This window comes from Pteropus vampyrus, unplaced genomic scaffold (genome assembly GCF_000151845.1).
Source record: "Pteropus vampyrus isolate Shadow unplaced genomic scaffold, Pvam_2.0 Scaffold200, whole genome shotgun sequence".
Taxonomy (NCBI): Eukaryota; Metazoa; Chordata; class Mammalia; order Chiroptera; family Pteropodidae; genus Pteropus; species Pteropus vampyrus.
In genome coordinates this window covers 118,842-134,077 of record NW_011888981.1, presented here as the reverse complement: position 1 = coordinate 134,077, position 15,236 = coordinate 118,842, and the positions used below count along the sequence as shown (strand labels likewise).

Genomic DNA, 15,236 nt, shown 5'->3' with positions numbered 1-15,236 from the left:
CCTAGACTATTACGAACTTCTTGCTTGTATTAACAGACCATTCCAGTCCATCCTCTACACTGAGATCTGTATGATCTTTCTAAAATCTACTTCACACTATTCCATGCTTAAAACCTTTCAAATGCATGACGACTAAATACAATAAGTATTCCTAGACTAGGACCTGGACCAGGGGGAAAAAAAACTCAAGATCATTACTGGGACATTTGGTGGGGAAAAAAATACTATAAAGATCATCATTAGAACATATGAATACGGGCTATGTTAGATAATGGAACTATAGCAACATTAAATTTCCTTAATTCGACAATGAGCTATAATTATACAAGGCAGTGTCCTTGATCTTAGAATATATACACAGAAGAATTTAGGGGAGAAGGAACATAATGTCTACAACTAAGTAGCAAATGATTCAGGAAAAAACAATATGTTATAGTGTGCATGATAAAAGTAAAACCCCATCAACTAGTAAATTGGGTAAATGGTATACAGTTCTTGCAACTTTTTATTAGTTTGAGATTATTTCAAAATAAGTTTTGAAAATGTTCAATGTTCCCTATCATGTGTAAGATTAAAGTTTCAATTCCTAAATTAAAGGTTCCATGATCTGGCTCTTGCCCATATCTACCGTTTTCGTTTACCAAATCACAACAAATGTCCTACCTTCCATACACAGTAATTACAAATTTCTGAGACACCCAACTACTTTATTCCATGTCAAACATATCTTCTCTACTTGCAGAACCTTACCTATCTGGCAAACACATTATTTTTTTATGTTGATGTTCAAGTCTCACCTCCTTTAATTACACTCTTTTCTACTTTCATCTTCCAGACAGAAATAACCACTCCCTTCTTTGTGAACCCATAGTACCCTGTACAGACTTCTCCCAAAGCACCTATCAGACTGCACTGCAACTCTGTGGTTCCTAAGTCTGCTTCCAGTTACTCTAGGCCCTTAAAGACAAGAACTATGACTATGTTTATACTCAGCTCCAACACAGTGCTGAAGTTGGATTCATAGATTAGTGAATATGTTAAATGAGAAGGGACACACACATACATACACACGAACACACTACATTCTTGGTTACTGCAGGATTTGTATATTTCAATTCTGTCATAGGAGATAGGATGATGTACTGGTAAAGAGTACAGGCTTCAGGAGCAGACAGATCTGAGGGATCTGAATCACGGCAACTCTAGTTACTTAGTTTTTAAGCCTCAGAGCCTAGTATATAGTAGTTAATAGTTGCCATTTTAATGTTAACACTCTCTCTCTTATGCCTATAACTCAGAGAGCTTAAAAGGTCAAATATTTCCAAGTTACTACTTTTAAAAATGTAGTTAATTTTGTTTTCCCCACCTCCCCAATGCAGTTTTCAATCAACTTCTCAAGGAAAAGGACTGCCTGTTTTTCACTAAGACATCAATCTACTTTCAATCTCTTGTGCCATTTAAAGACCCCACAGGAAGGTAAACGCAATTTCCAACAGTTTTGTCTATTTCTTGATAATCATAAATATCATCTGTTACTTTACAGTAGTTTTGCAAATAGCTCATTCATCAACTTCAAAATACTAAGAAAAGCATGTGATCATCAAAACTAAAACAAAATTGAGAACTTCAGTATCACCTATCAAGTACTCAAAACAAAGAACTTTCACACTGCTGACAAGAAAATCCACAGACCATCCATTAAAGCAAATAAACTTAATTCATATGAAAACTTTCAAAACTCTCATCTATGACCGATTATCCTTTACTTATGACCCAAGTTTAGTTACTTGAGTATCTCGGACACCAGCAAAATAGAAAGGTAAAATTTGCTTCTGAAAGGATATGAAGCTGATAGCAAAGAAACAAAACATCAAAAAAAGTCTATAAAAAGATAGTCTGCCAGAACAATTTTTTTCCAAAGAAAATACATCAAATGAATAATACTGGATGATAGGAAAAGGGTTGTAAGCATTATAGAAATTTCTTTTACAACCAAAAAACTATTTTACTTCCATAAAGAAATGAATATTAATAGTTCAAGATGCATGTGTTTCTTAAGAAAGGACAAGGTAGGGAAAAATACTGCTAAAATTTTTTAATCACATGAATCAGTTTATTGGTCATTATTATTAAAAATTAATAAATTAAATTAACATATTACAGAAGCTATTTCCTGAATTCAGAAGTATAAAGTATTAAAATTGGGGGATTTGTTTTAGGAATGACAGAAACATTATTCTAAAATTTAAGAGAACACTATTTTCCACCATACTGAATTACCTTTCCTGTTTAAGAGCATACTCCAACATTTTGATCCTCCTCACAAGATCCTTCTTCAAATTTTCTTGACCTTTCCTTTCCCCCTGAAGGAAGGCAATCTGGGCCTGAGGAGGGAAAAGAAAGACAAAACTCAGTTTAGACCAAATAAAATTTTTTAAAAACTCAACTGAAGAAAGAACCTTTGGAAGGGAGGACTAAATGCAAAATTTTTTCTTTACGTATCTGTCACAAAGTAAGTAAGTACAGAGAAGGCATTGACTGCATTAAAAAAAAAAAAAAAAGAAAGGCTTTTTTTTTTAAAGGACATCTGTATGCATTTTACTTCTGACTAGGGAGGTTACAAGGTATAGTCCATATCATCTAAGAGTCTATAATCTAAAACAATCTATAATCTAAATGCAGACATATGCAAAGTATACAGTATGAGTATATTCAAGTGTTTGTTCCCAAGGCATTGAGGGGTTTTCTCTTTTATACAGAGTGAAGATGAGGAAAGAAGGAAAAGTGAAATCATGAGTTCTTATGATACACTTGCAAATAAGAGTTCTCAGAGCTTCACCATACATTTAAATTTGTGGTGGATTCCTTGTTGAAAGACTTTATCCTGGACCTCCTCTACAAACAATAAATAGCTGCTTTTCTTCCACCTCCCCTCCTGGAGATTTAATATGCAGGAAAAAATAAAGTGAAAGTTGGAAAAAGGAAAATTAAACATAATGGTCCTCTGTTGTTTGCTGGCTCCTCCAAAGAATTACCAAGCGGGGAAAAAACCTACATTTTAACATGAAACACTGTGAAACGCTTGTCTTCAGTAAAACAGGGGCTAGGAATGAGCTAGGAATGAGCTGCTCTCCAGAATAATTAAAAAGTTACTTGTTAAAGTAACTCCTAACACTACTAAGAGCAGTGTAGGAGGCCTAGTTAAGGGCCATCAAAAATAACTATATTTCACTATTCCCATATGTTTTCTCTCCCATTTTTATTATATTAACCTAGACAACAATGTTATTTACATTTCTACAGTGCTTTCCATTTAAGTAAGCAAAAACTTACATTTAATGGTGATCTTACCACATCCTTAAGGAATTGTAGAGATTGTCCAACTAAAGTTTAGGGAGCGAGCCATTAAACTTACTTCTACTTAGTTTGAATGATACTAATTTCTATTGATTTGGTACCAAAATGAACATAAAATCCAACTCACTGAGCTTCTTATAACTTTCAAGATGTAGGTGGTGGTGTTTTTGTTCTCATTTCAATGAGCTTTTAAAATTTTAATTGCAATTAAAAGGATTATCTTATTGAAATAATTTAAAATAGTCTAAAAATAATAATTGTATACACAAAAGATATCAAATACCTATACTTAATGATCATAAAAACTTACTGAAATTACGTATTCTGCAATGAGATCATTTTATATAAGCATAATAATAATACAATACATGCATTTAAAGCTGACGAAAATGAAAGTCTTGTCAAAAACATGTGACAGCCCAACTTGTTTGGCCAAACCATGCTCTGGCATAGAATTCTATACACTCTTCAAAATGGCTTTAATAAAAACAATCATCTAATCAATATAAGCATATAATCAAAGTAATAATAAAATTATTTATCATTTCCTTCCTCTCCATATCTTTTGGCTACTTTCCTATTTCTACCACCATCACTGGTCCCAGATGATTCTGAAACTTCAGCCTATATACTCAAATATAGTCAGCTTTAAATGCATGTATTGTGACTCATTCCCCAAGACACCAGCTATCTCCTTATGCTCCCAGTACACTTGCTTTCCTATCTTCCTATCAATTCACATATTGGATAACTAAATACTTAATAAACACGCAATGCCCAAAATTGTTAAAGAGAAAGATTACAAAGATGAAGGTGCCCAGAAAAGGCAAGCAAAAAGGAGTAATATCTGTGATATTCCTTGCTGATCACAGAACACCACTGTGATACTTCGGCCAAAGATGCATAACCTAAAATCTATCACAAGGAAACATCAAGCAAATTCAAATTTTACATTAACTTTCTTGTAATCTTCAAAAGTATCAGGTAATAAAAGTCAAAGAAAGACTGTTTCAGATTGAAGGATACTAAAAAGACATGAATAATGTATGATTCTGGGCTGAATCTGGCTATAAAAGGACTTTATTGGGACAACTGGCAAAACATGAATGGGGTCTGAAGATTAGATGGTAGTAATATATTAGTGTTAGTTTCCTGTTTTTGATGGCCTTATGTGGTTACACAGGACAGTACTTGTTTTAGGAAATAAACCCTAGCGTAGCTGGTAGGAGACAACAGGCCATCAGGTTGGCTGGCAACTTGCCCTCAAATGGTTTAGGAAAAAAGATTCTTTGTGCTGCTCTTGAAACTCTTCTGTCAATATACAATTTTTTAAAAATTTGAAACAAACACTATGCCAACTTCTTTAATGTGATAAGATACAAACAATGTAATTGAAAACCAGCATTTTACATAATGAAGAGACCCTAGAAGTGCTGACAATCAGAAAAAAAAACAAGAATGTTTATTTTTACACCACAAATATTTAACATTGTTCTGGAGGTGGTGGCCGATATGATTAGTTACGAAAAAAACAAGTTTAAAAATAGAAAAGAGGAAATAAAATTACTATTTGCAAATGACAGGAGTGGATACTTGGAAAGTCCAAGAAAACAACCTATAAACCATTATAAAAAATAAAGGAGTTTTAGTAAAGTAGCTGCATATAAAATAATAAATTGAAATGCACGGGCATCTATAAAAGCAACCAGTTGGATAATATAATGAAAGAAAACGCTCCCATTTATAACAAAAATGATTAGAATAAACCTTATAAGAAAAATATAAAAGCTAAATGGCACTAAGGAGCACAAAAATTGACTGGAACAAATGAGAAGCAAAACGATGTTCTTAAAAAGAATACGCATTACATGTGATTTCATTTCTCCCTAAATTAATCTTTAACATTATGCAAGCCAATTAAAATACCAACAGGGTGTTTTTGAAAAGCTTCATACACGATGATGATTCTAAAGTACATATAAAAAATTAAATAAGCAAGAATAAACAAATTACTTAAAAGCTCTAAAATATTTTAAAACTTATTATGATTCTATAGTCACTTAAAAAGTGGTACCGATGCTTGAACAGATAGAGATGTGGTAAAGACAATCCAAAAACAAACCCAAATACATTGAGAATTTAGTAAAAGCTAAAGATGACACTGCATGCATATCACAGGGGACAATGTAAATTATTCAATAAATGTTGATAGGCAGCCATCTGAAAAATATTTCTTGCATCAAAACAAATGCCAAATAGATCAGAAAACTGTAAAGGAACCCCAATGCATTCAAAGAAAAGGTAGAGTTTGTTTTTGTTTTAATAACCTCAGGGTTAAGAATGCCTTTCTAGACAACTCAAAACCATAAAAGACTAATAAATTTCACCTCAAAAAATAAAATATTTACGTATGTCAATAAAAAGGTTGCTGAAAAACTATCATGAGAAATAAGAGAATTCTTTTTTAATGAATATCAATAGGAAAACGGATATATCACAAATCACAAGAGTTTTCTTAATACATTAAGAGCACCTACAAATCAATAAGAAAAAGATAATGAACAAAGGACATATTATAGAAGGAAATACAAAAAGATCAAACATATTAAAAAGATGTTCAATGTCACATGTAAGAGAAATGCCAATTAAAAGTAAAATCAGATTTCTCCTCCATCAGGTCAATAAAGTTCAATAATTTAATAATACAATATGGTGAGGAAAAATTGTATCTTGGCTGGGGTGATATAAATCGGTTTTATCACTATATTGGATAATTTGGCAACATCTATCAACTTTGTAAATGCATAACTCTACGCAACAATTCTAATTCTAGATTGTTATCCTTCAAACGTATTTACATGTGTAAAATGATATATCAAAAAAATACAGACAAGAATATATGTACGATTCAAATGACCATATATAAGGAAATGGTTAAATCATGAATACAACTGGAAGAAAATAGGTCCTGAACTAAGATTATAAAAATAAAGGAAGAGTTAATGTGTTAATTTTTTCCCCTCTGGAAAAATCTACAAAGAAAGTTAGAAACAAAAGGTCTTAAAACACATATCCTTACAAAAGAAAGCTAATTCCTTCTGTAAAAACAACATGAATCTAAAATGTGATAATTAGTATAAATCCTTTACCCTTTCAAAATAAATATTAAATATCAAGTAAAGATTCTTCTAATCTGGCAGGATAGTATTGTCTGAACTGGATTATTTAATTGAAAAGGCAGGAGGAAGGAGAGAGACAGAAGGGAGGATTAAAGGAAGAATGGGAAGGAAGGAAGGAAGGAAGAAGGAAAGCGGGATATGGCTAAACAAAGGATTACTATGCAGTTGTTACAGATGTGCAGCTGTAAAATACTGATATAGAATGATATACAAGACAGATTAAATAAAAAAATAACAAAAAAGTTAAGACCCAAATACTGTATGTAGTTTGAAACCATTTGGTTTTCTTAAAAAAGAAAAGATAAATATATCATTATGCTTCTACATGTAGATAATATCTCTGGAACGATTCACAAGTAGGTAGTAACTGTGAACTTCTCTAAAGAAAGTAACTGAGTGGCTAGGCGAGAGAAGGATAGGTAGGAGTTGAACCTACATTTAAGTGTATACATTCCCTCCCCACTTATACCTTTTGAATGCTGTACCACAAGTATGTTACTATGCATAAAGTTTCTTAATCGAAAAATTTTAAGGCTATTACAGCCAAACAAAATTCGTTCACCAGCTTTGGTTCCACAAGCCACCAGTTTACAGATTGTCTTAGATATTTTGATTCAAATTCATTATTATTACAAAGGAGAAAAAAGAAGCACTAAGAGATTAAACGTTTTGTATTCTAAAGGGGAATAGCATTCTTACAAATGAATGTGACAGTCCAAGACCATGAATGAATCGGCACTTAAAAAACTCAAGGCGCACACCCAACGTGGTGGGGGTATTAGCAACAAGGATATAACAAAGAATGTATGGTCTAAAAGCCCCTTAAAATTTCTTCCTGCACATCTACAAGGGATGTAGGGAGATAGTATATCACACTACAACATAATTCCTTCTGAAATAAGAGATACGGACCTCTAGTTAGAGAGTAAGTATATTCCTAGTCTCCAACATTGTCCAATAATACGGAATAGCGATGAATCCAGCTATTTACTTTTTTACTTTATAGGTACACTTCTCCATGTACCATTAAGCTGCAATTTGAATACTTTTTTAGAAATCTTGTCTCTGCCTGCACTAATTGTCACTTCGACATTCTCTCATACAGTAAACTCTGCTGAACTTTTCAGATTTCCAGGAAAAGTGAGATTAAAACGAGCAACAGAAATCTTTTATTATTATTATTATTATTATTTATGCCTACAGCACCTGGTCTTCCTAGTTGGTCTACCATCCAAGTACTAACCAGGCCTGACCCTGCTAAGCTTCTGAGATCAAACATCAGGCTTGTTCAGCATGGCATGGCTGTAGACCTTGGATCATGGCTCCACTGGGGCGCGAACCCAGGACTTCTGCATGTAAAGCAGACATGCTAACCGCTGCACTATGGAACCACGTCCCAAGCAATAGAAATCTTAACCAAAAAAATGCAATTCAATCTGATCAAGTAGTTAAGGTATAGAAATAACTTTAAAGTGTTACAAATAAAATAATATTTTTAAAAATTATAAGCCATCACACTTCCATGTATCCGCAAAAATAAACATAATAGTAATGGCACCTATTTTTAAAAAGAAAATTTTGGAATTATCTTCAAGGAAAATAAAACTTCCATGAAGCCTTATAAGTTTTTTATATTATATATCTAAAATGAGGCCTTCTATTTCCTAACCATTAGAAATAAAAAAGATAAAAACAAATGTGGATATTTTATTATTTAAGTCTATATGGTAAATAGGAAATTCATTTCTGTATTATTTTCAATTCTAATTTGTCAAAAGGATATATAAGGAATATAAACCTGCTACATGTAAGCAGGTTCATCTACATCCACAGGGATATTTAATAAACAATTAAATTATTTTAAATGTACTATTTAATTTATTGAAACCACTTAAACTATCCTGCACTCTAAAATTAAAAAAGGGTTAAAACTCAAAACTGAAATCACTGAAAGGTATATTCAAAATGAAAAATATGGAAAATACTAGTTTAGGTTGGATACTTTTCAGTTGTTTCTTGGTCATCTACTATGTGAAAGAAAGAACGCTCACTTTTACAAAAACTTAAAGTACAAGAAACTGGATTATTTTAAGGGGTCTCACTCTCAAACTCAAAAATAAAAGAAATACTTGAAAAGTCAATAATAAAACTTATGGAATAGAACACAATGAAGTTTCAATAATTTTATATCTTAGTGTCTTCTATAAACTACACCTATTCCCTCTGCAAAGTTTTGGATTATTCTCTTAAACGTAGGCTCCTAGTTGGTCTTCTCTAGCATATAATCACTGCCTCTAGTGAGCCCTCTCTCCTAAAGACAGCGTCAGGACTTGGTGACATCAAACTTTAGTATCGGAATCACCTAGAGGACTTGTTAAAACACAGATTTCTTGGGCCAGGCCCACCCTCAGTTTCTAATTCAACAGGTCTGGAGTGGGGCCTGAGAATTTACATTTCTAGTGTGTACACGGGTAATGCTATGCTGGACTGTGAAGCAACACTTGAACCACTGACTTACACCACCTGTGACATATTAGAAGGCCAACATTAAAGCAAATAGGCTGATAAAGAGCAAGGTACAGAGCTGTCTCAGAACCCCAGCTCTTTACTCCACAGAAGTATGAAACCTTACATAGGCACTCAAGCTGGCAAACAAGTACACACTAGCTTTTTGATTCTCTCCGAAATTCCTTGTTTATGACTGTGTTTTTAGCTATATCCTGATAAGAAAATAAAATCGACCATTTTTCATTCAATTCAATCATGTCTTTGGGGAATACCTACTACCCACACGGTCCAAACTGCTTTAAGGGAATACACAGGAAAGACAAATAAAACCAAGTTCCTACTTGCAATACACCTCCAATCTAGTTAGGGTGCAAGACCAGAACACATACATAAACAAAAAAGCTAACACAAAACAGTGCAGTGTCCTAATAAATGAGGCTTTTGAGTCATAGATGTAAAATATTCACATTTATTCATTTAACAATATTAACTGGCACCTACTTTGTACCAGGAAAAATTACTGACAGGAGGACTAAAGTAGTGACAAAACAAATAAAACAGCTCACAGTCAAGTGGATAAAACATGTATGCTGAATAAAACCTGCGCGGACTGGTAGCATATGTTATATGCAACTAGAACCAGAAACATAGTTACAGTCAAAAGTGACGAATATAAAAATAAACACGAATAAAATATAACAGGATGCCTATTTAATTCTCGAGTCAAGTACAGAACTGCTGTTCAACTAAAAACTTTAATTTTAATCTGGTATTAATGTCACATCTAGCTTTATCTTTTAACAAACTAGTGAGTTTCCTAAAATTTTTCTCAAATTTATCTAACATTCCTTTCAATCATAAATTTTACTTTATTTATTCAATAATTTTCAGAATATAAATGTCCAAAAACAGTTCCTTCCTATACATCCTTTTTCAAGAGACTTAATACCACATAAAGGGCAAATTAAAAAGGAAACAAAGGATTTAAGAAAGAAGAGTTCTAACAATGGATAGAAGCAAAAGAAAGTTCTAGGATAAGATCTGCCTCACAGGCCTAAATAGCAAGTAGCCAACATTAGAGCAAGACAGGAAACTCTAGGAATAAGCTCAATAATTCAAAAAAAAGAGACAGGGGCCTGAGAAATTATTTAGTAAGTTTCACCACATATAAATTTGTGTTTAAAAGCTACTGGAGTATGTGGGGAAAAAGTAGAACAATGTTCAAAGAAAATTAAACCATGAAAAAAATGAGGTAATTATTACCTCCTGGAAAACAAAATGTTTTCAATTATTTATACTATTATACTATAGTAAACAATTATTGGGGACAAATACTATTATACTATAGAAACAATTATAGTATACTATTTGGCTGGCTCAGAAGTGGATCTTATTTACATATATTTGCATAATAATATAAACATTACTTTTAAACATTTTGATATAACTGGGGGATAGGAAGCAGAGTGGAGAAGTAAAAGTGGATGACATAGCTAAACCTTCATCTATCATACATGAAGTTAGTAGATAGTATTTCAAACTGACAAAGAGGGAGTAGTATACGAATATTGTTTTGAAATATAAATAAATAACGGGAAAGGCAATTAAGAGCTTTTAAAAATGGTTGATTCTGAGGAGTTATACTTAGAGGCAGGGAATGGCACATCAGGGAACAACTATCTTTTATCATAGCCTTTTAGTACTATTTATCTTTAACTACATGCCTGTATTGTTTTGACCAAAATAAAAATTAAAAATATCTATTCGACGATTTATCAACTATCAATACAGCCTGGTACTGAATGGTTCCATTTAAAGTAATTAGTAAACTATGAACTTCTTTAAAATACAAACTGTGCCTTAATTACCTTTGGATCACGTGCCTAGCAGTTTCTGGCACAAAATCACTATTTAGTGAGCTTTTGATAAACAGAATAAAAGTGAACAGAACAGAGATTTCCACAAGTGATTCACACTATTCTACTAAGTAAAAACATGTTAAGTCAGAAGTAATACAATATCAGGGAAAGACCACGATTTAATACTTGTTAGGACCAAAAAGAAATCATTTTGAAAGGAAATAACTTAGTCATTCATATTCTAACCAATATACTGCAATAAAACTCATCCATTCATTTCTTGAGTGCTTACTGTGTAACAAAACTGTGCTAAGCACTGGAAGAACAGTCCCGCCACAGACACAGTCTATTATTTTCAGAGAGCTTATAAGCTACATAAAATATTGTTTTTTGCTAAAAAAGGGTGAGGGGGCAATACTTTTTTTACATTCTTACAGAAATAGCATAAGCCATTGGTTCCTGAAATGATTATAATCAAGTTAAAATACTTGTAGTAAAAAAAAAAGTATTCAAACACGAGACATTTTACATAATTACCTATGTTAGGATATGCTCCAAAGGAAAAACAACAGAAAAGAAAATATAAACAGGAGAACTAAAAATAAATAAATAAAAGGCTTACCTTTAAAAGAAGGTCAATACAATAATCTCGTTCTACTTAAAAAAATGAGACTGATGAAGAGCCATGATACTATATAGACGATAAATCACTGTATGGAAAACTAGAGTCTAATGAGTAACAAAAAATACAAATTATCACGGTTTTAAATATTAACAATGTAAAGTTGGGTGAGAATTCTTATACTCTTTTTGAAACTTTCCATGAGTTAGAATTTTTTTTTTAAGTTTTAAAAAAGGCAGTTCTACATCATGTATATAACTGGTAAATTTAAAACATAAATTAAAATGAAAAAATCCAAAGTTCACAGACAGATGAATAATCAATATATCTTTATATGGCTGGTGGCAATACAAATTAGTTGATTATTTTTTTCAAAAGGGGACTGACAAAGCTATACATGTACCCTCTTAAGATCTGGTATTTTGCTTTTAGAAATACAAACCAGCCCCTTCCTCCACACTAACCCCCAACCCCGTCAAAAAAAGTATACAAAGCTGTTCAGATACACTCTATTTCTGCTTCTATTTTTATCATTTGAAGTATTTCCTCTTATTTCTCTTTCAACCAATTTCTCTACGTAGATAGAATCGTGGTACAAAATTTTATAGGTTACTTTGTGTTATGCAAACATTTTCTGTATTATTACTGTTTTTATAATCATCATTTCATTGGGTTTATTGTAGATCTTGAAGTAAATTTACCAAAACTTATTTAAACATTGTAGTAGATCTTGTGGATTGGTACACATTTCCAACCCCTTCTATCTTGTAACTTTCCACTATAGAATCTGGAAAGCCAAATGCTGTCTTAGAGTCTTTTGTGGCCAGACATAGCTATGTAATCAGTGAAATATATATGATGTCTGCTGGGGATGGGGAGAAGGTACTTCTGGGAAAGTTTATCCTTTACTGGTAAAAGAGACTCATTCCCCCAACCCCACAAAATGCACACCTTTTTGCGGCTTTTCACTTGAGGTTTTGACATCTGTAATTACAGTCGGTAGTCCCCGCTTATCCATGATTTTGCTTTCCACAGTTTCACTTAGTCAGCTGCAGCCCAAAAAAATATTAAAAGAAAAATTCCAGAAACAATTCTTAAGTTTTAAATTACATGCCATTCTTGGTAGCACGATTAAATCTCACGTTTTCCCACTTGGGATATGAATTATTCCTTTATCGCAGGTATCGATGCTATGTAAGTTCCCCGTACATCTCAGTTTTCAGATCGGCTGTTGTGGTATTGCAGTGCTTGTGTTCAAATAACTCTTATTTTACTTAATAATGGCCCCAAAGCACAAGAGTAGTGATATTGGCAATTCGGATATGACAGAGAGAGGCCATAAAATAAATGAATAAATAAATGAATGAATGAATGAATGTGTGTATGTATTAAAAAAATACATATGTAGAGTTCAGTACTATCAGCAGTTTCAGGCACCCACGGGGGAACTTGGATATGTCCCCTCTGAATAAGGGGAGGACTACTGTATAGCAATCTTGTAATCATAATGTAACAAGAATAAGCCAACACACACTGGGGGTAAAGAATGACAGTGAAGAGAAAAAGCCTAGATTCTTTATGTCATCATTAAGCAACTGCACCAGCTTTAGTGAGAGAAAAAGACTACCCGTCACCAGAATTGTGAGAAAGATGACCTTTATTATGTCACTGTTAACAGGGTTTACTTATAGCCAAAATCATTCCTAAGTGATACTCATTTCACCACACTTTGACATTTAAATTACAAAATTAATTGCCAATGATGTTCTTTATGCATGTAGACTTAAAAGACAAATTTTTAAAAAATTTCTCTGGGATGGACTGCAACAAGTAGGATTACTAGGTGAAAGTATAACTATATTTCCTGATAGATACTGACCAACTGACAATACCACCAACAATGCATGAAAAAGTAAAGTTTTAACACATCTCCCCTACCATTGGGTGTTATCGCTGATTTTTTAAAATTCACAGGTCAAAAAGGGTATACCTCAGTGCTTTAACGCATATATCTTTGATGATAATTATTGACTACTTTGCCATACGTTGACCATTGTCCTCTTCTGAGCCCTCTAGACTAGGCCCAATCTTTGAACTTCTGGGTCCATCTTTGCCCAATTTTAGCAAGAATCTTACTAAGTCAGTTTAGCAAGAATCCTCTACCTTCAACATCTGATCACCCTCAATATCTGATTAAATTTCTCATCACCCACCACCCCCCAGGTGATGTCTAATTCAGCAAGAATCCTGTCAATTAACTTCCCCTTAGTAACTTCCACCCACCAAACCTCCATCCTCTCTCCTTGGCTATAAATCCTTTCTCCTCGTTGCATTCAGAATTGAGCCCAGTTCCATACTGAGGTCTCCCCACTCCCCTCTTCCATTGTAACAGTTCCTGATTAAAATCTGCTTTTACCACTTTAAGCACTGTCCAGCTCTGGTTTTCCTTTATACTGCTGAATGTAAAATTGAGTTTCTAAAAATAAATCTAAGTTTAACTAAGGACTAAATCTCATTCATGTTATAGCAAACACACAAAAAAATTTCTAAATCGATACAAATAGATTCCTTAAGTAGGAAGTTTCATTAAAATATACTTTTACAGTAACTATTTGACTTTCAACTATCACACACTCATTTCCTGATAAAATATTAGGTTAAAATGTCAAAGTAACAGTTTTTATTCAAACAATCTGAAAACAAAAGAGAATGTAAAGCAGGGAAAACAGGACTTATTGGACACATAAAAAATGCTCGAGTGAATTAAATCATTTCAGCCTTGATGTATATTGAATCTTAAAGATCAATAAATTACTACCTTCATTTTTTAAAAAGCCAGTGAACATAACCTAATTTTTCTTGATAACTTGGTACCATAACTATATACATCAATTACTGAAACGTAGAAAAATTCAATGTCCTTTGATTTGATGTAGGAGTTGGGAAATTCCTACTCCTGGTTCTCTCACTAATCCATGTGACCTTATTAAAGTTACTTAACTTTTCTGAGCCTCGGTTCTCTCAGAAAGACTTTAACATTTTGTAATTATACAGAACTAAAGATGACATGTGGAAAGTAGAACTGAATAAGTACTGATCCCAAGATAATGAGAATTTTTTTTAAAAAGATTTCTATTTGCTTTCATTTTATTTGCATCCCTTTTGTGGGAGACTAACAGTATACAGTTGAATTAATATTTTCCAAGGCAGTATTACTTTGGCTAATTTTAAAAATTTATTACTATATCTAAGATAGCCAACCTTTCAAAAGATATAGTCATCCTACAGAATAATCATCCTTTTCTCTCTGTAGTGGTTTTTTTTTTTTTTTTTGCATTATTAATCCAGGGGCTCCTTTTTACAAATGTGAACTCAATTTTAATACCAGCGTTATTAGCACATACCGTGATACGTGCTAGAAATAAATTTAAAAATAAGGTACAGAGGAAGTTGCTATAGCTCCATGAGGACAGGGCTGTCCATGCTATTCATTGATATATCCTCATTGCCCAGAACAGTAACTTGCATGGAGCAGATGCCCGATAAATATTTGTTAAATTAATTGAACAGATCCATAAAAAGCAACTAAACAGAATGACGTAGCAGACCCTAAGTGCCAAACGACAAAGCAAGTACTAAAAAGGGAACAATCACTAAAAACTAAGAGTATCAAAAACTCTTCATGTTGAAAATGGGACTTAAACAAAATCT

General features: G+C 32.8%; 1 protein-coding gene across 3 annotated transcripts in view; it reads right to left on the bottom strand.

Moving 5' to 3' along the window:
- Nucleotides 1-15,236, bottom strand: part of STRN (striatin) — an 80,769-nt gene that overhangs the window by 52,406 nt on the left and 13,127 nt on the right. For all 3 annotated transcript variants that reach the window (XM_011372089.2, XM_011372090.2, XM_023537783.1), the window contains exon 2: nt 2,281-2,384. In XM_011372089.2, coding sequence (XP_011370391.1) covers nt 2,281-2,384 — 104 coding nt within the window. The remainder of the gene's footprint in view (nt 1-2,280; nt 2,385-15,236) is intronic.